We start from the raw sequence: 27,727 nt of genomic DNA on the forward strand, positions 1-27,727 counted from the left end.
ATGGGAAAAGCTTCTACACATAAACTGCTTGGAAATGATGGCAGTCGACAACGTGCTGAGGCGTTTTTGTCCCCAGATAAAAGGACACCACGTCTTGGTCCGTTCGGACAACGTGTCAGTGGTGGCCTATATAAATCGCCAAGGAGGTATCAGGTCCCAAAACCTTTACAGGCTGACGGAGCGCCTCTTGGTCTGGGCTCAGCACAATCTGTGCTCGTTGAGAGCAGTGCACGTGCCTGGCCACCTGAATGTGGGACCAGACAGACTGTCCAGGAACAATGTTCCAGCAGGAGAATGGTCTCTACACCCGCAGACAGTCCAGCTGCTGTGGGAGACATTCGGCAGAGCGGAAGTAGACCTGTTTGCGTCTCAGGAAAACGCTCACTGTCCGGAGTTTTTCTCCAAGAGCAGGGATGCGCTGGCCCATGTCTGGCCCCGCTGCCCGCTCTATGCTTTTCCCCCCGTCACGCTCCTACCTCAGGTATTAGAGCGGATCAGGGAAAGCGGATGCTCAGTGCTGCTAGTGGCTCCGTTCTGGAAGAACCAGGCTTGGTTCCCGGTTCTGATGCAGCTGACAAGCACTGCCCCATGGCCGATACCAGTGAGGAGGGACCTCCTCTCTCAGGCCAAGAGCTCGATCTGGCATCCTCGCCTGGAGCTTTGGTCTCTACATGCGTGAGCCATCAACGGGTACCCGCTAACCTCCCGGTGGGAGTGTTAAACACGATCATGCAGGCTAGGGCCCCCTCTACGAGATGGCTCTATTCCTCAAAATGGTCTGTGTTCTCTAGCTGGCGCACAGCCCGTGGCATATCACCTCCAGATTGTGGGGTGACAGAGGTTCTCTCCTTCCTGCAAGAGCTACTGGATAAGGGCAGAACCCCATCCACGCTCAAGGTTTACGTGGCGGCCATAGCAGCGTTTACTAAACCGACGCTTGGCCAGTCACTTGGAAGGAACGATCTGGTCATTCGCTTCCTTAGAGGAGCTAAGAGGTTAAATCCTCCCAGACCTCCCTCAGTTCCCATGTGGGACCTTTCTACGGTCCTGGAAGCCGAGCCAATCCAACCGATAGACATTAAACACTTGTCTTTCAAGACAGTGTTTCTTCTGGCTCTCGCTTCAGTGAAGCACATAGGGGACTTACAAGCACTCTCAGTGAGCGTGACATGTATGGAGTTTGGGCCAAATGACTCGAAAGTCATACTCAAGCCAAGGCACAGGTACGTTCCTAAATCCCTTAACACACTGTTTAGGGCTCAGGTGATTTCCCTGTCGGCCCTGCCGGTCTCTAATGAGGAGAAGGACGCGAGCTTCCTTTGTCCGGTCAGGGCGTTAAGGGCTTATGTGTCTCGCTCGACTGTCTTCAGACAGACAGAGCAGCTCTTTGTCTCATTCTACGGACGTTCTAAGGTCTAGCCGTGTCGAAACAGAGCCTATCCAGATAGATAGTTGATGCTATAGCGCTGGCTTACGCTTCTAAGGGCCTGCAGTACCCGTTAGGTGTCAGAGCGCACTCCACAAGAGGCATGGCCTCGTGGTGGGCTCGGTCTAGTGGGATTGCCTTGCAAGATATCTGTATGGCGGCAGGCTGGGCCTCCCCGTCTACATTTATAAGGTTTTATAACCTAGAGGTTCCTGCCTTGCAGGCTAGGCTGCTTTCGGTCTAATAGATCAGTACTGTCTGCCCCGATGCTATCGGCCCAGATTACTGAAACTGCTTGAGCGATGCTCGCTGATCGATCATGCAACTCTATGGGCAGTGTGTAAGACCCATAATATTCATCAGACCAGGCCGAGTTTTTTTGCCCTGGCTGTGTGGAACACTATCAATATAATTGCTCCTTATAGGATGCTGTTTATTACAGGAATGATGCTATTCTAGCCTCTCTTCCTGGACTCTCTGCGAGTCCCTGATGATCATGTACTATATGAGCCCAGGGCGTTGCCCTTGGGATTTTGGGATTGGATCTCAGCATGCACGGCGTTTTACACTGTGTTCCCCATAGCGTAAGATATTACGCAGTACGAGAGAACCTCTCGTAAGAGAACGTACTCGGTTACTAACGTAACCTCGGTTCTCTCTATAGAGACAACGAGTACTGCGTATCTTTGCCGTGCCTGCAACACGCTCTGGTTCGCTTCGGCGATGAAAAAACAGATTACCAGCCTGTCGAGCTATATTTATAGGCCCAGACCACGCCCGTTTCGGCGGGACATAACGTAGTGGGTGCAAAGCGCCCCCATTGGTTCTGGCGTCACGACGGGGCCTCTCGATAGGCTGCTGCAGTTGCCGCAGGGCAGCCAATAGGCACGCGAGCCGTCTTGCCTATGTCTGCATGCTGCTGCAACGCGTTTTACATTATTCCAAAATTAAGGATAATTTCTGGCTTCAGTATCTCGCGGAAAAGAGATTTCCCCATAGCGTAAGATATTACACAGTACTCGTTCCCTCTCTAGAGAGAACCGAGGTTACGTTAGTAACCGAGTACGTTTTTTCTTGTCCATTTCAATTTTAAGGAATTTTCCTTACTTAAGAAGTTAATATTGCTGCATTAGTTATGTTTGCATAGCTGGAAACTCCATGTGTTTTAAAGTTTGATCAGTTATCCACAGACTGTAAAAAAAAATATTATCACGCTGATTGGACTATATCCAGAGGCAGAACAACAGTGACGGCTAGCGTAACTCTGTGGTTGAATGCTTATGTGATAAATCCGTCAAAAATCCGTCCTGATGAAGAAGCAGCCCGCTCTGGCAGGTGTGTGTGTGTGTGTGTGTGCATCCTTACTAAAGTGTCTCGATATGGATCATCAATACCCAAAACAAGGTGTTTTAGCAGAAATGCAGTTCACTGGCTCTCTCTGCTGGTCACAAGGTGAAAACCATGCTTATCTTCACTGATAATTATGGTTTTTGTGGGCCACCTGAAAGAAACCACTTTTGGTTAAATTAGGTAAATTTCACAATAGTTCAAGAATGTTTTTGATACATACATGTATATGAAAGCTTTGACAAAATTAACTTAAGGAGAAGTAGTTTAAGGGTATTTTCTGCCTTTCGTTAGTTTAATAAAGGCTTACTTGTGCACTGTGCTCTTGGTTAACATTTACATTTTTAATGGCTTTTTTGTTACTTGTTAATGTCATGCTAACATATCTAATAGACAGTGTTCAGAGTTAATTATCAGTGCTTTTATCTCTTCTCTGCAGGTGTTGGGTTTTGATGCTGTAAATAAACTGGAGAGTTTCCTGTCTCCTGTAAGCCATGTGTGTGTGTGTGTGTGTGTTTGTGTGTGTTTCTGCATCCCCTCAGTCTTGATGGGTGGGGAGGAGGAGCTCATCAGCCTTGACAGTTATACCGTATATATATATATATATATATGGAGAAAATCATAAAAGCCTCGTCTGATTTGTCACTGAAGTTGTTTGATGATTTCCTCTGTTCTGTCTAATAAGGTAACAGCGAGTGTGATTGGAGGGTTTTGAACCTCTTTCTCTCTCATTAAGGGGGCTGAGAGAAGACGCCTGTACTTCTGTATCATCAGTGCGGAGAAGCTTGTACTGGATGTTGAATGAATCAAGCAGAGAGAGATGGAGAGATGCCTGACACTCATTTTACTGTCTTCAGTTATAATACTCATCACAGCTGGTAAGTACACATGAAATTAAAGAGTTTTTTTGTTTTGTTTTTAAGGGCTATGTTATTTAAGATCTTAAAATTAAACTATACTGTAATGTGTTTTTTTAGATGCCCGTGTAATCACATTATCACAATATATTGAATGTGCTCCTGTGTTTAACAGGCAGTTTTTCTCTTTCTCTGTCTCAATCTTCTGTTATCTAAAAAATCATACATTGATCACCTTTTCTCTGGTTGAAAACGATTTAATCGCCATGATTGTGTCAAACATTATTCTATAACCATGCAGGCATCTCTGTCCCTCGAGTTGGGTGGCCGTAAAATTGATCACACATTTGGAGTTCTGATTTGATAAACATTGATTTGGAAATATTAGTGATAGACATGTTAGCTTGAGCAAGTCCCATTAACATTTTTATAAAAAAAAGAAAAAGAATCACTCATTCATAATCCAGCAGGATAAATGCTGTATTATGTTATGTCAAGAAGTTGTGATCATGAAAGAAAAAAAAAAAAACTAAAGGCCTTTTATAGGGTTACAATGTTAGTCTCTTAAACAATGCCAAGACCTCAGCTACAGAAGAACTATGTGAGGGAAAAATATATATTAAAATAATACACCAGGTTTAATATAGTTTAATATAGCTCAATCAACATAATTTGTGGAATATTTTTTTACTTAAATAATACATTTCTTCTTGTCCCCCCTTTAAAAAAATAGGGTTTCTATAAACTTTAAAATACTCACGGTCTCAATAATATAGAAACAAGACGTAAACAAATTTGTGTTAACAGGATTTTAGCGTGGAAAAAATTGATTACTAACCTTTTCTGTGCAAAGTTATTTCCAGTTTTAAACTTTGTTTCCATGACAGCATAATGGTATAAACCCTGTAATTGTTTTTAACTATTTACAGCTGAAACAATAATGCATTTTAGGATAATTGAAACCCTACTTTTTTTTTTAAAAGGGCAGCATAATATTTTTTTTGTTAATCAACACACCTACAGTATGATGTTGATTGAGCTAAACTTGTATTGAACTCTGAATATTCATTTTAAATACTCAGACGTATGTGTCCCATTTTCCCAGTTGACCCACTTTGTAATGCTGTAAATTGAACTCTCATCCCTTCATCTTTCATCTCTCATTGTTACTGCTTAATATTTAGACCGTATGGATGTGAGGCTGGTTGGTGGTCACAGTCGCTGTGCTGGTAGAGTGGAGGTTCTTCATAGAGGTCAGTGGGGAACAGTGTGTGATGATTTCTGGGATTTGGCTGATGCTGCAGTGGTGTGTAGAGAGCTGGACTGTGGAGAACCTGTAGATGCTCTGAGTGATGCTCATTTTGGACCAGGATCAGGACCAATCTGGTTGAGTGGTGTCATGTGTACTGGATCAGAGTCTACACTGATAAACTGTGGATCATCAGGATGGGGTAAAAGCAACTATGATCATAGTAGAGATGCTGGAGTCATTTGCTCAGGTAAAGTATTTTACATATTAAAATTCATATGGACTTCCAGATTGGCTTCTAATTTTTAAAGAAGTTTTAAAATGTTGACTTCAATAATAAATACATTTTATATTTATATTTGTTGTGGTTTTCTTTTGTGTTTTTACTTTATTCATTATAAGACTAAAAATAAAATGGCTTTGATGTACAAATCATTATCTTGAAGCCCCATAAATAAGCCATGCTTTTGTTGATCTGTGTTGTCTTATTCAGAAGTCCGGCTGGTTGGAGGTTCTCGCTGCTCTGGGAGGTTAGAGATACTTGATGATCAGTCGTGGGTTTCAGTGTGTGCCGCTGCCTTTGACCAGCAGGATGCAGAGGTTGTGTGTAGAGAGCTGGACTGTGGGGCTCCTGTACAGGTGCTGGGAGAAGATGCTTTTGGCAAAGGAGACGCTCAGATGTGGACACAAGAGATTCAGTGCAGAGGAAATGAGTCTCAGATTCACCTCTGTCCAACATCACCATTAGATGAAAACAACTGTTCACATGAGCACAACATTGGTTTGCTGTGTACTGGTAACAGTTCAAAGTACAACAAAGCACATTTCATTTAATTTTATTATAACATTTTTTATTTACAATAGCCTTTTCTCTTACATTCATAGACATAAGAAATGTGAGACTGGTAAATGGTAGCAGTCGCTGTGCTGGTAGAGTGGAGGTTCTTCATAGAGGTCGGTGGGGAACAGTGTGTGGTGCTGGTTGGGATTTGGCTGATGCTGCAGTGGTGTGTAGAGAGCTGGACTGTGGAGAACCTGTAGATGCTCTGTATGATGCTCATTTTGGACTGGGATCAAAACCGTTTTGGATGAAAAATGCAATGTGTACTGGAACAGAGTCTACACTTAAGAAATGTGGATTCATACAACCAACTGATCTTGATGTGTGTCTTCATAAGAGCGCTCAAGTCATTTGTTCAGGTAAGCTAAAGCTAAAAGTCCTGTCTAAATGTACAAAACAATTGCACCAAAAGCAGTCACAATTTCATTTTTCAGCTTCTTTTTGGGGCTGTTTACACCTGTCCACTTAATGCGTTTTCTCAGATCGGATAGCTATCCGATCGTGAAAAGACCAGGTGTAAATGCCCTCCGAAACGCATTCGAGACGGATTTGAATCCGATCGCTCAAACCACTTCAGGAGGTGGTCTGGGCCGCATTCCTGACGAAACTGGACAAGTGTAAATGCATCTGGTTGTTGAAACCACATATGTAAATTGTACTCCTCCCAAAAATGCTAAAAAATAAACGTGTGAGAGCGTGTTATAGGCTATATATAACGTTATAGCCAGATATGACGACGCTACTGGAACACGCGCGTCACCGCAGATGAGAAGCAGAGCATCTATTCATTAATCCAACGTGCAAACTATCGCAAATCAAAGTGAAAGTAAGTCGCAGATGCTTAACACACAATCATCATCATTAAAAGTAAAGAAACGAAATGATCTTACCAGGGCTGTTACTGCTCTCTCTTATTGCGGTCTTTGATTTGTAAATTTTAGCTGATGATCAATAAAATGCAGCTCATATCTGTTGCTTTCGGTGACGTGCACTCCATTAAATCTGCATATAGCGCGGGAATTGAAGATCGGATTTAAATCCGTTTCGCAAAAACACATTTATGTGACCAGGTGTAAATGGAATCGTTTTGATAAATCAGATAGCTATCCGATCTGAGAAAACACATGAAGTGGCCAGGTGTAAATAGCCCCTTTGACAGCACAAACTGTTAAGGTCAGACTGTACTAATCAGAGACCTTGTTAAAAATAAAATTTAGAAGCTTGTTTCTAACTCTACATTCTAATGTAAGTCCCGGATAGGATTCATTCATAGACATTGACATGAAAATGTTGAAATGTGGGCAGTCATGTAATGCATTTAGATTTTTACAGTAACAATAACTATACACTGTTTTGTATATGAGCTGTTTTTGTAGGTTACTTTCAAGTCCTTTTGGACTGGGAAAAAGTTTTGCTGACATGTATATGTTTTCATAATAAATATCTTTTATTTCAGAAGATAAAGGAAAATATGATTTCTCGTTGATTGATATATTAATTATATGACTGACTCATTATTGAAGTTCTCTAACTTTAAATTTAGTTTTTTCTTGTGTTGTTCTTTCAGAAGTCCGGCTGGTTGGAGGTTCTCGCTGCTCTGGGAGGTTAGAGATACTTGATGATCAGTCGTGGGTTTCAGTGTGTGACGCTGCCTTTGACCAGCAGGATGCAGAGGTTGTGTGTAGAGAGCTGGACTGTGGGGCTCCTGTACAGGTGCTGGGAGAAGATGCTTTTGGCAAAGGAGACGCTCAGATGTGGACACAAGAGATTCAGTGCAGAGGAAATGAGTCTCAGATTCACCTCTGTCCAACATCAGCATCACATGAAAACAACTGTTCTCATGAAAATGATGTTGGACTGGTGTGTGCAGGTTTGAGCCTTTTTTTAAATAAACTGAATTCAAATTTAATGTTCCCAAAATCTACACTAAATATTAGTAAATTTTATCATAGTTTTTTCTCTTATTGTGATACTTTTTTCCTCCATTCTTTCATTTTGTCCATATGTCTTTATTCCCTCTTTATTTATTTTATAGACAATTTGAGAGTAAGGTTGGTTGATGGTCACAGTCGCTGTGCTGGTAGAGTGGAGGTTCTTCATAGAGGTCAGTGGGGAACAGTGTGTGGTGCTGGTTGGGATATGCCTGATGCTGCAGTGGTGTGTAGAGAGCTGGACTGTGGAGAACCTGTAGATGCTCTGCGTGATGCTCATTTTGGACCAGGATCAGGACCAATCTGGACAAATCGCATGTTATGTTCGGGATCAGAATCTACACTGAAGAACTGTGGAACAATAAATTGGGGGGTTTATGTCTGTGATCATACAAAAGATGCAGGAGTAATCTGCTCAGGTAAACTGCTCCAAACCCTGCACTGTTTTTACATCTCTGATAATTCAACTGCCTTAAAGGGAAAGTTCAACCAAAAATGAAAAATCAGTCATCATTTATTTTGTGTCTTTTCAAACCTCTATGACTTTGTTCTGTAGAGCACACAATGTTTTTTACTTTCATTATATTGAAAAGAGTACCAGGATATTCTGTAAAATTCCCCTTTTATGTTCCATAAAAATGAAAGTCAGATGATATGGATTGACATGAGAGATTGAGTAATTTGACTGTTTTACTCCTTTCACATTAATAAGTGGTGCTTTATGGTAGAACAATACACTGTAAAAAATTTCTAACCCTCCCAAATCAAAAATTTCAAGTGACCGATAACATCTAAATTTTTCAATTGGCCCAAGTGAAATTCTTGTTGCAATAGTCTGTTAACATTGGCTCAATGAGAAATAATACGTCAGACTAATTGAAAAATTTAGATGTTATTGGTCACTTGAAATTTTTGACTTGGGGATGTAAATTTTTTTTACAGTGTAATAACAAGAATTACACACCTTTAGATAAACAAAAGTTAAACATTTCTTATCTCTTGCTACTTCAGGTGTCAGGCTTATTGGAAACTCAAGTTGCTCTGGGAGGTTAGAGATACTTGATGATCAGTCGTGGGTTTCAGTGTGTGACGCTGCCTTTGACCAGCAGGATTCAGAGGTTGTGTGTAGAGAGCTGGACTGTGGGGCTCCTGTACAGGTGCTGGGAGAAGATGCTTTTGGCAAAGGAGACGCTCAGATGTGGACACAAGAGATTCAGTGCAGAGGAAATGAGTCTCAGATTCACCTCTGTCCAACATCCTTACACAAAAACAGCTGTTCACATGATAATTACCAGGGGCTGATCTGTGCTGGTGAGTTAAAAGAATATAGTAATATCATACCTTTTACTATTAGGGTGCATCTCAGTCAGCTTTATATTTCACAGTCAGAACACTGACCAAGGAGCCAGCCATTTAAAGATCTGTCTCCATCACAAAATCCTTCAAGTTCACTGGAATGTTCGCTCTCTAAAAATCCCACAATGCACTTCAAAAACTAGATGCTCACTACGTTCCCCTTAATGGAAATTCTGTTAAGTGCAAAACAAATCGCACAAACCAACACAATATCAACACAATATCATCATGACATGGGATGGAAGATTTGTAAAGACAAATCGTTATTTAATTATATGTCAGTATAAACATCAGTAGATAGTGAACAGTGTAGTACATATTTATAATTAAAATTTGGCTAAAATGTTTCAGATATATATAACAACAATCAAAGTATATATCATAACATACTTTAAACAGCATAAAAATGTCAGAAAGATGTTATGTGTGTTGTTAATAAATACCAGTGGTGATGTTTTATGACACAATCACTTCATATCACCGGGAATTGAAAAATCAGTGTCCAAATGTGTAGTGAGCCAGTGTGCTTTACCAGTGCCGAATTTGTGTACACAATATACTGAACTAGTGTGCTTACGGAGATGCAATCACAGTCTCTATCTGTATTTTTCTGTCACTTAGATAAAAAGAATGTGAGGCTGGTTGATGGTCACAGTCGCTGTGCTGGTAGAGTGGAGGTTCTTCATAGAGGTCAGTGGGGAACAGTGTGTGGTTTTTTCTGGGATATGGCTGATGCTGCAGTGGTGTGTAGAGAGCTGGACTGTGGAGAACCTGTAGATGCTCTGGGTGATGCTCATTTTGGACAAGGATCAGGACCAATCTGGATGAGTTTAGTCATGTGCACTGGATCAGAGTCTACACTGAAGAACTGTGGGTCAACAGGATGGAAAGTACTTGCCTGTACTCACAGTTATGATGCCGGTGTCATCTGTTTGGGTGAATAATTTAACTGATTGTCCATTAATTCGTTGTGACATAAAGAATATTTTGTTTGGAAAACTATTTGTATGTTTATTGTATTTAACTATTAAGCATTTGTTTTTGTCTACTGTGCACTGTCATTTCTGTAATATTAACAGGTCATCAAGCTTCCAGACTCGTTAATGGATCTCACCTGTGCTCTGGGAGGTTAGAGATACTTGATGATCAGTCGTGGGTTTCAGTGTGTGACGCTGCCTTTGACCAGCAGGATGCAGAGGTTGTGTGTAGAGAGCTGGACTGTGGGGCTCCTGTACAGGTGCTGGGAGAAGATACTTTTGGAAAAGGAGACGCTCAGATGTGGACACAAGAGATTCAGTGCAGAGGAAATGAGTCTCAGATTTCATTTTGCTCAATTTCATTATCACACAAACAAAGCTGTACCAGTGACTATAATGTTGGTCTGATCTGTTCTGGTAAATTATAAATATTCAGTGTCTTTGTATTTAAAACAGTATATATTCTCTATCAGCTGAATTATACTTTATTTTAACCTCTATGTTCTCTATTCAGGTTACACAGATGCTAAACTGATGAATGGTTCAGACTCTTGTTCTGGAAGAGTGGAGCTTCGGTTCCTCAATGAATGGGGCTCAGTGTGTGATGCATGCTGGGATATGAGAGCTGCCAGTGTCCTCTGTAGACAGCTGAATTGTGGGATTGCTGTGTCTGTTGTGGGATCAGACTGGTTTGGAGAGGGAAGTGGTGAAATCTGGGCTGATGTGTTTGATTGTGACGGGAATGAAACAAAACTCTCAGAATGTTCCGTCTCTTCATGGAGTCGAGCTGAATGTTCTCATAGACGAGATGTTGGAGTCCTCTGCTCTGGTAAAATTATATTTGACACTCAGAGCATTATGCTCTTTTTCACCATGTTAAAACACAATTCTTATTTTAGTAAAACATGAGATCTTCTCCTCAGATTCCTCTCTGGCTGTTCATGACAGTCTGGTGCGGTTGTCTGGAGAGAGACAGTGTGAGGGGGAGCTGGAAGTTTCCATCCATCAGGTCTGGAGGAGAGTTCTGCTGGACTCCTGGAGTCTCACTGAATCCTCTGTGGTCTGCAGACAGCTGGGCTGTGGCTCTGTGCTGAACTTCTCCGGCTCCTCTTCATCCAGTCCTGAACACAGTCATGAGTGTGTGACGGGCTTCCAGTGCTCTGGGAGTGAAGCTCATCTGGGGAACTGCAGCTCTCCACAAACTCTCAACTGCAGCTCCACACAACAGCTGTCAATCACCTGCCTTGGTGAGAACAACAACATCTGGGCAGATTCTTCAGTTGTTAGTGATCAATAATGTGTTTTTCTCTCTCTGAATATCAGGTCGCGGGTCCATCAGGCTGGTGGGTTCTGGGGGAGACTGTGCAGGGAGGCTGGAGGTTTTTCACAGCGGCTCATGGGGGACAGTGTGTGATGACTCCTGGGATATTAAAGATGCCCATGTGGTGTGCAGACAGCTGCAGTGTGGAGTGGCCCTCAGTAACCAGCAGGTACCAGCCTGGTTTGGTCCTGGTTCTGGACCCATATGGCTGGATGAGGTGGAGTGTGAGGGGAATGAGACGTCCCTGTGGAACTGCTCTTCTCCAGGCTGGGGGAAACATGACTGTCAACACAAGGAGGATGTAGGAGTCGTGTGCTCAGGTAAACGGTACACTAGTGTGAAAAATGTGTTATTCAGTAACATTTAAAATCCAAAAAGTTTTTTACAGATATTTCAGTCAGTCATTCAGTGATAGAAATGTATTGGGGTTGGATGAAAGTTAAAGTTGATTCTCATCCTTTTGCATGTTTAGAGTTTAAAGAGATCAGGTTAACTGAGGGCTGTGAAGGGAATGTGGAGGTTTTCTACAATGGATCCTGGGGTAATGTGTGCTGGAACCAGATGGACAGAGACACAGCGAGTCTGATCTGTCAAGAGCTGAACTGTGGAAGATCTGGTGTTGAATCCTCTTCTACACCAAGACTGGAATCAGCTCCTAACTGGCTGGATATAGTATCATGTCGACCACATGACTCCACACTATGGCAGTGTCCGTCTTCACCCTGGGGAGAGAATTACTGTAATAAAGATGAAGTGGTCAAGATCACCTGCTCAAGTGAGAGGATATTTAAATGACCTAAGATGGTCTCAGTAGTCATGTTTCTTTAAATACAATATTTATATCTAATGTGGAGAGTAAACTCATGTTTCTGAAAAACTAAACTGAGCTGAAGTGGAATTCTTAATACGTTTAACATAGATATTATTGCTTTTATATCCTAATTTTCACTTCAGTTTTATTCATTTTCTCATGTTTTATTCTTAGTGGAGGAAAGTTCTGAGTCTCCTCGGAGTCGTCTGATATGTTCAACCTCACCATCTCCTCAACAGAGACGGTGTTCAAGTACGTTTTTTTGACAAATTTGCACAAAAAAAAAATATGTTACCCTGTTTTTTTTTATGTTATCATGTTCTCCCCGTGTCTGAGTGGATTTCCCCCACAATCCAAAGACATGCAGCATATGAATTGGACACAATAAATTGCCCTCAAGTGTGAGCGAGTATATGAAGCCCTGTGATGGACTGGCCATCTGTCCAGGGCGTTCCCCATCTGCGGTCCGAGATGCTTGGATAGGCTCCAGCATCTCTGTGACCCTACAGATGATGAGCACTTTGAAGGATGGATGGATCAATTTCATAAATCTAATCATAGACCAGTGTGTGTTTTGTTGTAAATGTTGTGCTGAAGCTGGTCATTGATGGTTGGTGTGTGTGATTTAGATCATGTTCCTCTCAGACTGAGTGGAGGTTTGGGCCGGTGCTCTGGGAGGCTGGAGGTGTATCATAACGCTGTGTGGGGTTCAGTGTGTTCTGATCTGTGGGACATCAGCGATGCTCAGGTGGTCTGCAGGCAGCTGGGTTGTGGAGCAGCACTGAGGGCTGATGGGAATTCAGTCTTTGGTGCTGGTGAAGGTGTTGTGTGGCTGAACAGAGTCGAGTGCAGAGGGAATGAGATTCACCTGTGGGACTGTCCTCTCTCCCTGAAGAACCACACTGACTGCTCCCACAAAGAGCACGCTGGACTCACCTGTGCAGGTCAGAGCAAAACACTGAGCAATTGTAGTCATTTGAATAATATCTCTGTATTTGCATGAAATCGAATGTGTTTGTGTCTGTTTTGCCAGATTTGTCAGTGTCCACTACTCCTGCCACAACAGCATCAGCTTCTCCTCCAGTTTCTGAGATAGTGCGCTCAACATCAGTCACTCCTCCACAAACTCCTCCAGTGTCTCTCTCTGTGCTTGTGGTTGTACTGGGAGTTTTGCTCTTACTGCTCTTAGTGCCACTGCTTATACTGATTCAGCAGAACAGAGTGATGAGGAGAGGTAGGAGAGATCCAGAGACTGTCATATTGTGTGTTATTCAGTGTGTGATCAGTCATGTGTTGTGAACTGACAGCAGGTTTGTCTGTCTACACTCACAGCTCTCTCTAAGAGGAGACACAGAACAACGACTGAGGCCGTTTATGAGGAGATTCATCACAGACCCACTAATAGACAGAGTTTCTTTACTCAGAGGGGTGAGTAAATGTCATAGAGTCTGATTTGAGGAGATCATAATCACTTCATTAATAGGGGAGAGTAGAATAAATCACAAAGATCCATTTACTATTGTGTGTTATCTGAAAGATATACAGTGTTAGTGTTGAGATTCAAAGGAAGTGGGGATTTTGGCTGATTTACGATTGTGAACGTGTGTGTCTGATGAATCTACTTCTGTATAATAGGAAGTGTCCTCTCTGAAGAACAGCATTCTGGGTATGAAGATGCTGATGAGCTTCTTTCAGGTTAGAGGACTCAAGTATAAATCAATATAACTCAAATCTTATCTTCTACATACAGAAATGAATGGATGTTAAATTAATTAAAAACATTCACTTAGCAGGTTACGGAGTTTAAATTATGTAAACTCTTCAGCCCATAATAATTCAGAGAAGGATTTATTGATTTTTTTTTTCTTTCATCTACTCTTTTTAAAGCAAATTTTGCAGAAGGAGCCGCACCTGACTACTATAATGACATCACCACCACTGAAGGGTCAAATAAAGGTCAGTGACTTTAACTGATTTCACTAAATTAAATGAACTATTGGACCTCTGAATAGTTAAAGCAGTTTTTATTTATTTCCTCCTTGCTGTTAACTCATTTAGAAGAACAGCAAATCACACCTGAGAATTATGATGATATAATCACTGTTGGATTGAGATCTCGTGATACAGGTTTATTTCTTATTATCATTTCTACAGGTTTTATTTAATTATATTTTATTTAATAAGGGTTTAGTTAATTATACATAGGCACAGTTTCAAAATCCAAAATTTTTCACATTTAATGGATGCAATTAATTTTTCATTATTTTGTGTATTTGTCTCTTTTGACTTGCCAGAAAACTATGATGATGTCATCATTGTACAACAATTCTCCAATGATAAAGCAGGTGTGGGATTCAAATTACTCTCTTAAATTTTGTTTGTTTGTTTGTTTGTCTTCAAATTATAGTTGCATTTAAACTTATGTAATTAATAATGGACACATTCATAATAGAGGATGTTCAGGAGGAGTATGATGATGTGAAGAATATCAGGGAATATATGAGTGACATGTTTGGTATGTTACTGGCACCTTTTTACCTTACACTGAATTTGTTTAATTTTTATAATTGCTTTATAATATCAATTTCTGTGTTTATGATAGCTCATTTAACTTGATTGTCAATATTGATGTGTTGCATATATTGATACATTAATTTGCTCTTGTTTTCTAATAACAGACTATGATGATGTGGAAGAGGAGCCAGGAAAACAGGGAGGGACTTTATAAATGAAACCACAATCACTGCATCAAATCTTTTCAAAGCTTTTAAGTTTTCTGCAGTTTAAGTGTCTTAGATACTAAATACGTTTTAACTGCTATCCACCTATGTAACCATATGTAATATTTTGCATTGAAATCTACTTAATCAATTACATTGAATCAGTGTTTAACAGGAAAAAATGCTGTTTAAACTTCTCTTTCCAAAAGTTTTTATACAAAACACGTTTTTGTGATCTCAATGCAATGAAACATGATGTAGACATGGCAATTTGAGAGAACAAAAAAAAGAACAAAAAAATCCCAACATTCAATCCGTTTGTACATAATTATGATTTCAGATGCTTCACCATTTAACTTCCACTGCTCCAGTCTCTAACATTTCACAACTTATAAAAATATCATAATCCTATTGAATGTAGACCCACTGGTGGTGAACATGTACAGTATATTTTGCCAAAGAACGTTGGAATGTACTTTGGGAAATAAGTTTACAAACAGCAGCTGTGATCAAGGATCTTTCCCTCAAAAGAATGTAATGACTCTTTGAACTGAGCAGAAGAGCATGTTGTTCACTTTATGTCCTGCAGAGGGTGTCTTTACAGTCAGACATACACATCATGCATACATTTGTTTTATATTTCTGTCCAATTTTATTGTTTTTAATTAATTTTAACATTTTCTGTTTATCAGAATGACTATGTGCATGGATATTAAGTCATTATAATTGTTATCATTGTGAAATTGGAGAATGTTGCTACACATTATGTTTCAAATGTTTTTTTTTTTGTAAACAAAATGCAAAATTCAATAAAAAATATAAAATCTTGTACATTGTTATTCTGGAATAGAACTTTGATACTGTATGTCTCTCTGTCTTCTCAGTGTTTGTGGTCAGCAGTTAGTTATCAGTGCTTGTATCTCTTCTCTGCAGGTGTCAGACTCTGGCGCTGTATGTACACTGAAGTGTTTCCCACGTTCACTCTCATGACAGCTGGGTGACTTTATCATGTGTGTGTCTCCTCATTAAAGTGTCTGTAAGGTGGAGGAGGAGTCCCGTTCATCAACAGTGGCGTTCTCTTGATATATATGGAGATATATTGGCTGATTTGTCGTTGTCTCTGTTCTCTTGAAGTTTAACTGAGTGTGATTGGTGGTCGTCAGAAGCCCCTCCCCTCTCTCTACCTTTATCTTTCTCACCAAAGCAGACAAGAGTCTCTTTTTCTTCAGAATTGCTAAGAGAGCAGATGAAAAGTTTGTCCTGAAGAGCAGAGGAAGAGGAAGAGCTGTCTGACAATCTTTCTGATGTCCACAGTCGTCACACTCACCAGTGCAGGTATTTTATCTCTCAGTTAAAGGGCCAAACAGTTCCTTTCAACTATTATTAAATGAAAGTATTTTAAGATTTAACAAAAGGATCTTCCTGTGTACCATAAAATTATTTATTTATTACTTTTTATATCTAGTAGTCAACATTTGAAGTGGATCAAAAAAAGTTAATCAAAGTTGTCCTAAGCATACCTGTCAACATTTGGATACCAAAATACGGGAGATCTGAACGGGTATGTTTAAAAAAAAAAAAAAAAAAAAAACATGCACCGAGATCAAAGATTTTTACTGATGTCTTTTATTCATTTTTTTAAAATAAATATTTCCTTTCTATGCATCTTATTCATCTTTTCTTTATGAATTCTAGTCATTGATTGCTATGCTCATTAACCATTATTTGCGTAATCGTTATATTCGTCGTGTTGCATGATTATTATTTTACATGTTCATTGATTTTCATATATTTTCATACATTGATTGGTTCATCCTGTTGACCGTCTGTATTTTCCATCAGGATTGATTACGTGATGTAACGTGGTATCAAAATAAGTCTCTTTCCATCTCTGCAGACATGAGATAATGCAAAATCTGCAATATTCTCTTAAAGGTCTTAAAGGTGCAAAACCACAATTGCTTATTAAATTATTCCATGTCCCTTAGACCATGACCTAATCAGACCTGCAGGGTACATGTTGTCTTGAGTCCATCATTAAATGGTTAAAAGAGAAGAACTTCAATAGGTACTTTCGTCCTTTCCTGTTACGCACTGCAAATAAAATGTTTCGTTTCAGAAGACTCTGGGCTTCTTCTTCTGCCTCTTCTTTCTTTTCTCTCCTGAGCTTTCTTTTTTCTCCTTTCATTCTGCAAATATTATACTTCTTTTGGGTCCTTCTTTCTCTATACTCTGATCTTATCTTTTAGATACAATTCTTTTGGATATTAATACTTGTATTTACTTTTCTATCTTATATTGAAACGTATTTGTTACATTTTAATAAAATATGTTATTCCTTAATAATTCAAGACATAATCTCGTCTGCCTGGATCTCACTGCATCATAATCTAATAGACCCAGACTGTCATGAGGAGAATCTGAGGGATCTATGGTATTAAAAGTGTATTACAAGTTATAATGTGGTTTTATTTTACATGTGTATCAGAGGAAGATCAGGAGGAGGATGATGATGTGAAGAACAGCAATGAAGATGGGAAAAAACGGTTAGGTGAGATTTAAATTTATTTTTAATACATTTTTATGTTTCTCAACTAAACTAAGCCTAAATGAAATTAATACAACAGAGAATGTGAATTTGACTTTGTTTTTAATAACAGGCTATGATGATGATGTGGGGGAGGAGTCAAATAAAGGGGGTGGGGCCATATGACTCACTGACCACACCCACTTTATCTTTTCATGAAATCATAGGAGCTACTGGGAGTTTCTTATATTGCTATTAAAGATCCAGTGCCTTATGGTTTTGGATTTTGGATGAATCTTTCCTATTCATCCTATATTTACCACATTTAAAAAAAAGTCAGAGAAAGCGAAAATCATTTTAGACAGCATTTTGACAGCATTATCTACCAACTTATGATTAAAATAACATGGGTATAGAGCATAACATGGAATGTTAAGGAATGTTTCTCACTCTTAGATATATCTTTGAGCAAGTGATGTTGTGTATTTATCATTTCTGAATTGGCTTATAATTGTTTAATTGTGTTGTAGGCATGATACATTTTTACCTGACAAATAAATTGTCGTTATATTTGATTGATTCTGTATTCTTCTGAAATCAGTATAGGTGGAGTCTGGTGTTTTCTCAAATACGTGTCCAGGATAGGTCAAACTAAAGGCTCATGAATGAATGGAGTAGTAGGCAGTAGGCAGTAGGCACATCATCTGAAGACCTTTTAATTTCTGTCTATCAACGACTTAGCAAGTTAATAATAACTACATAAATAAACCACACTTTTTTTTGTACAAGCGAGAAGTAGGCAACTGACTAAAAAGGTAATAGTTAACCCTAACTAAGACTAATGATTAAGGTCAGACTGGTGTGTTTGTGTCCGTGAAGATCCACGTAATCCGGCCGGCGTTCGGGTCCCTAATAAATGAATAACTGAAGAGTAAGGGGATACTAGAATAATCAAATATCTAAATTAACAACAAAACTAAAATTAGTAATAATCTCAGTCTAAACTTTATATTGATATGGAACTGGAGATAGATTAAGAATGGAGCTGAAGTAAAATTGAAACTAAATTCTAATACATTAAGTAAACTTTACAGAAGCGCATGTAAAAGACCTAAATGCATTATACCTTCGCCCACCTTGTTGGATTCTGTCGTTGGGCCAATGGGTGGTCCTAACACAGCAAAAACTATTTGGGACAAAGCAGTCATCAGGAGGACTGACAGGATGGACTGGCCGATACACCTGATCCTAACCCCATTGCACTTTTGTGGGATCATCTAGACTGTAAGGTGAGTGAGAAGTTCCCGACAAGCCAGTCACATCAGTAACAAGTGCTGGTGAACCTGATTTCAAGTACATGTTCTTGGATCAACACCTTTGATGATCCTTGAGAAACCAATCAGATGGCTAGGATACAAAAGCTGCTGGGATGGTGTGTAGAGAGCAGGACTGTGTTAAAGCATTTTTTTCGCCGCTAGGGGTCGCTAACCTCTTACAATAACAAAGGCGTAGTTTGATGACGCAACATTTGCTAAGAATTATGGATCTTGTCGTCAATGTCAAGCCGACCGATCTAATAATGTTTATGGATGAGTAAATACATCGATGTTTTTATCATGACTGTGATATGAAGCAGGTCGGGATTGCTAAGACAGCTATCAGCTCCACACGCGACGCAAGTCCCGCGGATATAAATGGAATATGGACATTTCATTCTACCGAACTACACGCAAGTGCAGAATTACTACTCACAGGTCAGTTTATTAGACAAATTAAACTTGTGAGGTAACGCAGCGCTGTTTCACTTGGTCTAACATTACACTATCACACTAAACTGCATTTGAATGTGTTGAAATTTATGTTATTCTATGTGTTAGTTTGTCTGTATGAGACTAGCAGTAAGCTAGATCAACATTAGAATAACATACAGATCATATTCTAACATTTTATCATTGTTGAACTATATAACATTGATTAGTTTTATGTAAATGTGCTCACCTGTTTAATAAAGTACATGTAGGAGCGGTCGAAGTCTCGGACGTGGAGCTCTAGCATCTCGAAAACACCACGCTGATATTGATTCTCGTTTTAGTTCTCCTTTTTTATCCAAAGTCTGCTTGCCATGGTCCATAATGTTTGAACGAAACAACAACAGTGTGCAGATAGACATTACGAACTACAGAGTTGTCCACGTCTGTCGCCTTGGTTACTATCAGAGGGCTCTGGTTCATAGCTCTGGTTACTATGGCAGTACGAGCGGAAACCAGGGAGAACGCGGATATGACGCCATTGACGGTGACAAAACGGAAATAAAGAAACGGTCCGTGTCTTCGAATTAAATTACAAATTTCTCCTGGTTTGAAAGTTGTTGGAAACAGTCGGGATAATGTAAGTACACAATTAAAAAAAATATATAACATGGATATAGTGATTTTTGCCATTTTTAAAGCAAAAAAAAAAAAAAAAAATTGTACCTTTTAAATGAATCAGTAATCTTACTAAATCCTGAAGCAGCAAAGGTTTATTTTGCCTCGTATCCTCCATCCTCCACTCTCACTCTCTTTGCTCTAGCGTCTCTGTGTTTTTGGCTGCTTGTTCTGTATATCTGATCTTCGACTGTTAAACCTGTGGTCTTCTGGCTTGGTGTGTTTGAGTTGTTTTCCATCCTGATCTCTCTCTCTCTCTCTCTCTCTCTCTCTCTCTCTCTCTCTCTCTCTCTCTCTCTCTCTCTCTCTCTCTCTCTCTCAGGTCAGTTTCTGTGTGAAGAGTCTCGTCTGGGAGAGGCAGCAGTAATGGCTCAGAAAGCTGCAGAGCTGGACAGTTCTGAGTTTGACGTGGTGTTCAGCGCTGCTTATATGCTCAGGTGTGTGTGTGTGTGTGTGTGTGTGTGTCAAACATTCACATGCTACATCTGCACACTTTTGTTTCAGGTGGACTCCACTTGTTTCATCATTCACATAATTGCCCTCAATCAATCATTAATATATTGATGACTGTTGATGTAGGGCTTAAATTGTTTAATATCAGGCTTTTTACCAAAATATTTAACCACAATAAAATTTTCTGTTCGACCAGAAACAATCATAGAGAATTTTCATTATGAGAAAGAACCGAACAATTCTGGTTCCAGTAAGAGATCAACATGGAGACACTCTCTCCTGCCGTAAAACAAGAACAAGACGCTTATCATCTCGTTTCTGGAATATGTGTTTTGCTGCCATTTATTGGAAGACAAGACTAACACACTGCAGTCTAAAATGCTCATAGTCTCCCTTGTCCGCCTGTCTTTAGAATAAGAAGTGTTTTGCCGCATCTTGTGTGTGAATAACGCATTGCCACATTTAACGCACATGCCCATGGCTGCTGCTGTAGGCCTAAATACTTGCTATGGTGAATGATATATAGTATATGATATAGTGAACATGTTTTTAAAAATATGCCAAAATGGTTGATACTTTTTACTAAGTTACTACATACTAAAAATTATATACTGATCAAATATAATGAGATTATGTACTTGTCTTCTTGCCATGCTGTAGAAAGAGTTAACGTGTTTTTTCTTGTCCATTTAAAATTTAAGGAATTTTCCTTACTTAAGAAGTTAATATTGCTGCATTAGTTATGTTTGCATAGCTGGAAACTTCATGTGTTTTAAAGTTTGATCAGTTATCACCATAGACTGTAAAAAAATATATATTATCACGCTGATTGGACTATATCCAGAGGCAGAACAACAGTGACGGCTAGCGTAACTCTGTGGTTGAATGCTAATGTGATAAATCCGTCAAAAATCCGTCCTGATGAAGAAGCAGCCCGCTCTGGCAGGTGTGTGTGTGTGTGTGTGTGTGTGTGTGCATCCTTACTAAAGTGTCTCGATATGGATCATCAATACCCAAAACAAGGTGCTTTAGCAGAAATGCAGTTCACTGGCTCTCTCTGCTGGTCACAAGGTGAACAACATGCTTATCTTCACTGATAATTATGGTTTTTGTGGGCCACCTGAAAGAAACCACTTTTGGTTAAATTAGGTAAATTTCACAATAGTTACAAGAATGTTTTTGATACATACATATATATATGAAAGCTTTGACAAAATTAACTTAAGGAGAAGTAGTTTAAGGGTCTTTTCTGCCTTTCGTTAGTTTAATAAAGGCTTACTTGTGCACTGTGCTCTTGGTTAACATTTACATTTTTAATAGCTTTTTTCTTACTTGTTAATGTCATGCTAACATATCTAATAGACAGTGTTCAGAGTTAGTTATCTGTGCTTTTATCTCTTCTCTGCAGGTGTTGGGCTTTGATGCTGTAAATAAACTGGAGAGTTTCCTGTCTCCTATAAGCTGTGTGTGTGTGTTTCTGCATCCCCTCTTGATGGGTGGGGAGGAGGAGCTCATCAGCACTGACTGTTAGATATATATGGAGAAAGTCATAAAAGCCTGGTCTGATTTGTCACTGAAGTTGTTTGATGATTTCCTCTGTTCTGTCTAATAAGGTAACAGCGAGTGTGATTGGAGGGTTTTGAACCTCTTTCTCTCTCATTAAGGGGGCTGAGAGAGGACGCCTGTACTTCTGTATCATCAGTGCGGAGAAGCTTGTACTGGATGTTGAATTAATCAAGCAGAGAGAGATGGAGAGATGCCTGACACTCATTTTACTGTCTTCAGTTATAATACTCATCACAGCTGGTAAGTAGACGTGAAATGAAACAGATTAACTGTTTTAAAGATTATTTTGTATTTTAATTACTTAAAATTAAGCTTGACTGTCATGTGGTGTCTCAAATGACAAATGGATAATATAATATAATAATAATGGATAATAAGGATTTTTTCTACAGAAACCCTAAGAGGCATGCATTATTATTTTTGTCATTTTGTACACATTTTCTCTGGTCAGCTGCAAACTATTTAACTGCATGTTAACTGCATCATCGCAATACACAGATGAGCCAAAACATTACATGACCACCTGCTTAATAGGCTGCAACGATATTTTGGTAGGTAGCACGTATCAAAATTACGTCCACAATTATGTCCTGACCTAGAGTTTCCCAGCAGAACATTGCCCAGAGCATCAAACTTGTCGTTGTCCCACAGTGCATCCTGGTGTCATCACTTCCCCAGGTAAACGGTGAACACGTACACGGCCGTCCACGTGATGTAAAAGAAAACAGGACTCATCGGACCAGACGACCTTCTTCCACGGCTCCAAGGTCCAATTCCGATGCTCGCATGCCCATTGTAGGCGCTTTTTGGTCTGATGCTACACAGCCCCATACGCAGCAGAGTGTTGTCACATTTCTCCTAACCTTCATTAACATTTTGTGTGACTTGTGTCATGGTAGACCTTCTTTTGAACCAGACAGGATGGCATTCGTTGCCCTTGTGCATCAGTGAGCCTTGGGTGCCAACACCCTGTCGCCGGTTTTTGGTTTGTCCCTCCTCGGACCGCTGTTGGTAAATTCTCACCCATGCTGACCGGGAGTATCCCACAATATTCTGACGCAGTCGCTCTTGTCAAATTCGCTTAGATCTTTATTCCTGCCTATTTACATCAAACACATTGATTACAAGAATTTATTATTTTCTTGCCATCTAATAGACCTTAATATGTGGCCTTGTTAGGAGATGATCAATGATATTTGCTTCTCCTATGAATGGTCATAATGTTTTAGCTCATCAGTGTATAACCATACAGACATCTCAGTCCTTCATGTTGACTGAAAAAAGAATAATGCATGGCACCTATTTTGCAATTCCTTTATACAATATAATTTTAATAGCTAAAGATATCCAGCCCTGCACTCTCTCTAGTTTCTTCATCTTTCTTTTGCTTCTGCTTAATATTTAGTCCATGTGGATGTGAGGCTGGTTGGTGGTCACAGTCGCTGTGCTGGTAGAGTGGAGGTTCTTCATAGAGGTCAGTGGGGAACAGTGTGTGATGATTTCTGGGACCTTAAAGATGCTGCAGTGGTGTGTAGAGAGCTGGACTGTGGAGAACCTGTAGATGCTCTGAGTGATGCTCATTTTGGACTGGGATCAGGACCAGTCTGGATGAGTTATGTCATGTGTACTGGATCAGAGTCTACACTGAAGAATTGTGGGTCATTGGGTTGGGATAAACGCAATTGTAATCATAGTCAAGATGCTGGAGTCATCTGCTCAGGTAAACTATTTTACATATTCTAAGTCATATTTGTGTAAGAGATTTGTGTGTCTATATCAGTTTCTAAAACTTAGGTTAATTAAAATTTTATTTACCTTCCACTATTCAGTCATTCAAAGACCAAAATAAAATTGAGTTGACAAATTATGATCTTCATAAATGAATATATAAATATACTGTATATGCCTTGTTTTTTGTTGACTGTGTCTTATTTAGAAGTCCGGCTGGTTGGAGGTTCTCGCTGCTCTGGGAGGTTAGAGATACTTGATGATCAGTCGTGGGTTTCAGTGTGTGACGCTGCCTTTGACCAGCAGGATGCAGAGGTTGTGTGTAGAGAGCTGGACTGTGGGGCTCCTGTACAGGTGCTGGGAGAAGAAGCTTTTGGCAAAGGAGACGCTCAGATGTGGACACAAGAGATTCAGTGCAGAGGAAATGAGTCTCAGATTCACCTCTGTCCAACGTCACCATCACACAAACACAACTGTTCTCGTGAACACAACATTGGCTTGCTTTGTACTGGTAGGAGTTAGTTCGAAATGCATTATTTATTAAAATGCTGTTTTAATTATGTTGCCTCTCTCCAACTCTCTCTTTCTGAGTGCATGCTGGGAGTGATTGGGCAAAGTGTGATGAGTGTGAGTACATGTGACCACAGCATTTGGCTGGTATGAGTGCTCTTATCCTATAGTGTATTTTCTAATTTTCCAATGTTTGTTGTTTTTTGTGCATTAAGATGGATAAGATTCATTGTTAAGAGTAGCCTTGTGACCAGAGCTTGGAAGCAGACAAATCAGCGACTAATCAGCAACAAACCTGTCTGAAAGCATGAACTTTCGATTCTGCACGATCAAAAAGTGGATAAAGTAAACTGATAAATGAATGCAATTCAAAGGTTGGGGTGGGGGTAACACTTTATAATAACAATCAGGTAATAATTTATAAATAACTTATAACTGAACATTAACAAAACATTCATAAAATGTTAGTACATCACTTATTAATAATTTATAAACATATAGTCATGTTTTGTAAATTTTCAGTTCATCATTGACTAATGGTATTTATAAATGAGTTATATAAAGTGTTACCGGTGGTTCTTTAAAATCAGTTTTACATTAATAATTTGATTGAAATCTTTAAATTAGGTTTTCTCATTGCATTCATTTATTTTTTGATTTCAGATGTTTAATTTCATTTTGGCAAAATCAAAAATGTCTGTTTATGCTACTTGACAAAAACTATGATTCATTTTTATTAATCAATGAGAGAGCTTTTGAAATGGCTTGGTGTTACGGTGGTGCGATATTTTTAGTGTCATAAATTTGTCAAGAGACCAATCTCTCACTCTCTCGCTCTCTGTCTCTCTATGTTACAGACCAAAGGAATGTGAGACTGGTAAATGGTACTAGTCGCTGTGCTGGTAGAGTGGAGGTTCTTCATAGAGGTCAGTGGGGAACAGTGTGTGGAGTTGGCTGGGATTTGGCTGATGCTGCAGTGGTGTGTAGAGAGCTGGACTGTGGAGAACCTGTAGATGCTCTGGGTGATGCTCAGTTTGGACTTGGATCAGGACCAAACTTAATAAAAAATCCAATGTGTAATGGATCAGAGTCTACACTTAAGAAATGTGGATCCATGCAATCGAGTATTCATGACGAGTGTCTTAATAAGAGTGCTCAAGTCATTTGTTCAGGTAAGCTAAATGTTTTGTGGTGTTATAGAAAAACAGCTGTCAAAAGCAGTCATATATATATAGAGTGGAGATTTTTTTTTTTTGTTACTTAATGCCTATTTTACCATTTGGACATAAAATAGATGAGAACAAACAGAGAATGCAAATACTGAAGTTTAGGGGTCGGTTCAGGGCTAGTACCTTATTACCATGTTATTGTAATAACTACAGGAAGTATGCACCTGACTTAATTTAAACTAGGTGTCCCCGACAACTCCAATATTATCCTCTGACTGCCACTGCCACTCTGACTGTGTCGGCGACCCCTGATGCCAATATGTAGCTACTCTAACCACATTGAAAAACCTAGCCTAAGAATTATATTATATAATAATTGAATATTCTAACAGTTTATATAGAATAGGTACAGTACATGGCCAAGGTAACATGACTCATTACATGATTTTTTTCTGTTATATTTTGTTATATTTAGTTAGCCGCTAGCCATGTCCAAATGCTTCCGTAATTTCAACACTCTAACTTTGGCTAAAGTGTTGGTACATTTTGTTCTCAAAAGCATATAAATGTTAATCCTGCAAGAACATTTTTTTTTAGTTATGATTTTTAAAAAAATTCACAGTATGTACATGTGAAACACGACTGTAAAATAAAGTGCTACCCAAATGTTTTTACTGTATTTTTTTAACTGTAGTGTATGTATATAATGCATTAATTAACATACAAAAAACAGGGATGTCAGCAAACCATAATTATTCAAAATCATTAATAATCTTTTTTTTTTTTGGTAAGAGCCATTTTTGTAGCTTAGTTTTAATATAGGTTAATTTATTTATTTTTGAAAAAGGCACATTTTACAAAGAAATTCCCTATGTTTTATGTGTATTTTGTTTTAAAAGATTAAGAAAAATAAAATAACTGATGTAAGTTTCATTCACTAATTCAAAAGCTTTTCTTATGTTCATTCAGAAGTCCGGCTGGTTGGAGGTTCTCGCTGCTCTGGGAGGTTAGAGATACTTGATGATCAGTCGTGGGTTTCAGTGTGTGACGCTGCCTTTGACCAGCAGGATGCAGAGGTTGTGTGTAGAGAGCTGGACTGTGGGGCTCCTGTACAGGTGCTGGGAGAAGATGCTTTTGGCAAAGGAGACGCTCAGATGTGGACACAAGAGATTCAGTGCAGAGGAAATGAGTCTCAGATTCACCTCTGTCCAACATCACCATCACACCAACAGAACTGTTCCGATGACAACGGTGTTGGACTGATGTGTGCAGGTTTGAGCAGTTTTTTCAAATTTAAGCAAGTAAAATCAAATTTAATTCCCGTAAATGTTGAATACATATTAACTTCACAATAGTTTTTTCCTCTCTGTGTGATGCATTCCCTTGTCAATATCTTTTTCTTGGCTCTTGCTATTCATTATATAGATAATTTGAGAGTAAGGCTGGTTGGTGGTCCCAGTCGCTGTGCTGGTAGAGTGGAGGTTCTTCATAGAGGTCAGTGGGGAACAGTGTGTCATGAGGACTGGGATATGACTGAAGCTGCAGTGGTGTGTAGAGAGCTGGACTGTGGAGAACCTATAGATGCTCTGGGTGATGCTCATTTTGGACCAGGATCAGGACCAATTTGGACAAATCTTATGTTATGTACTGGATCGGAATCAACACTGAAGTACTGTGCATCAATACAGTGGGGTTTTTATGACTGTGATCACTCTAAAGATGCAGGAGTCATTTGCTCAGGTTAGCTGCTCCAAATCCCACCATTTTTTTTATTATATATTAATATATTATTACAGGGGTCATAAACTGCATTTTTTATTATTTTATAATGTTTCCTGAGGTGCACTGATAATGTTATTATGATTTTTACATCAAAAATTGACATCATTTGGAAATCAAAGGCCATTTCCTACCCTGATTTGAACACTCTGATATGAAAGGGGCGTGTTGGAAGGGGCGTGTCTGCTGTGAGGCTTGAATGTAAATGGCCACTGCTATGATTGGCTAGCATCTTGCATATAAATTCAACAGAAGTGCACACATCTAACGGGTAAAAAAGCTCAATGAGGGTGCTCAACCACAAAAAAAAAATTTGGGGGGAAAAGTTGGCACACTATAGCTCCAAACATAGAAGAATATTTATTTCATGTTCTCACCACTGGTGACGGTTTGAGCCAAGTGGCTCTTTATCAGACAACACTGATAAGCCCTTATTTACACCAGAACTACAGAACTATCCTACATCAAATGACAAACCACATATTTCATGTGAAATACATATTACATGTGGAACTTGCTCTATGGAACTACGTTATTACTATTACAGCTATCGATATTAATCCTGTATCTCTCTTCTCATCTCACTAACACACCAATGGGCGGATCCGAAGACCCAGTGATGTAGAAGTAGGCGTTGATTTAATTGTGCAGAGGCAGTCTTTCATCGCACTATTACATAATGGTTATAATGCAACATAATTCCAAACGAGTCGTTTTCTGAGCTTGGATTCAA

General features: G+C 39.4%; 2 protein-coding genes across 2 annotated transcripts in view; both read left to right on the forward strand.

Moving 5' to 3' along the window:
* LOC311082258 (scavenger receptor cysteine-rich type 1 protein M130-like) lies at window positions 1-14,487 on the forward strand (the record flags this gene model as incomplete). Its single annotated transcript, XM_084112989.1, has 21 exons — window positions 1-250; window positions 482-601; window positions 1,127-1,326; window positions 3,213-3,260; window positions 5,076-5,129; window positions 5,373-5,409; window positions 7,288-7,584; window positions 7,756-8,070; window positions 9,629-9,943; window positions 10,087-10,401; window positions 10,499-10,813; window positions 10,908-11,231; window positions 11,308-11,625; window positions 11,778-12,080; window positions 12,291-12,368; window positions 12,746-13,060; window positions 13,150-13,350; window positions 13,449-13,544; window positions 13,752-13,811; window positions 14,004-14,072; window positions 14,411-14,487. The coding sequence occupies 21 exons, from the start codon at window positions 1-3 to the stop codon at window positions 14,485-14,487; spliced, it is 4,107 nt and encodes a 1,368-aa protein (XP_083969115.1).
* A 5,668-nt stretch (window positions 14,488-20,155) lies between these two features.
* Window positions 20,156-27,727, forward strand: part of LOC311082259 (scavenger receptor cysteine-rich type 1 protein M130-like) — a gene marked incomplete at both ends in the record, with an annotated part of 35,325 nt that continues 27,753 nt past the window's right edge. The window contains 4 exons of the mRNA XM_084112990.1: window positions 20,156-20,226; window positions 22,408-22,486; window positions 26,331-26,487; window positions 26,641-26,955. Of these exons, the coding sequence (XP_083969116.1) occupies window positions 20,156-20,226; window positions 22,408-22,486; window positions 26,331-26,487; window positions 26,641-26,955 (622 nt within the window). The remainder of the gene's footprint in view (window positions 20,227-22,407; window positions 22,487-26,330; window positions 26,488-26,640; window positions 26,956-27,727) is intronic.

This window comes from Abramis brama, assembly GCF_963993115.1.
Source record: "Abramis brama genome assembly, chromosome: 4".
NCBI classification, from domain to species: domain Eukaryota; kingdom Metazoa; phylum Chordata; class Actinopteri; order Cypriniformes; family Leuciscidae; genus Abramis; species Abramis brama.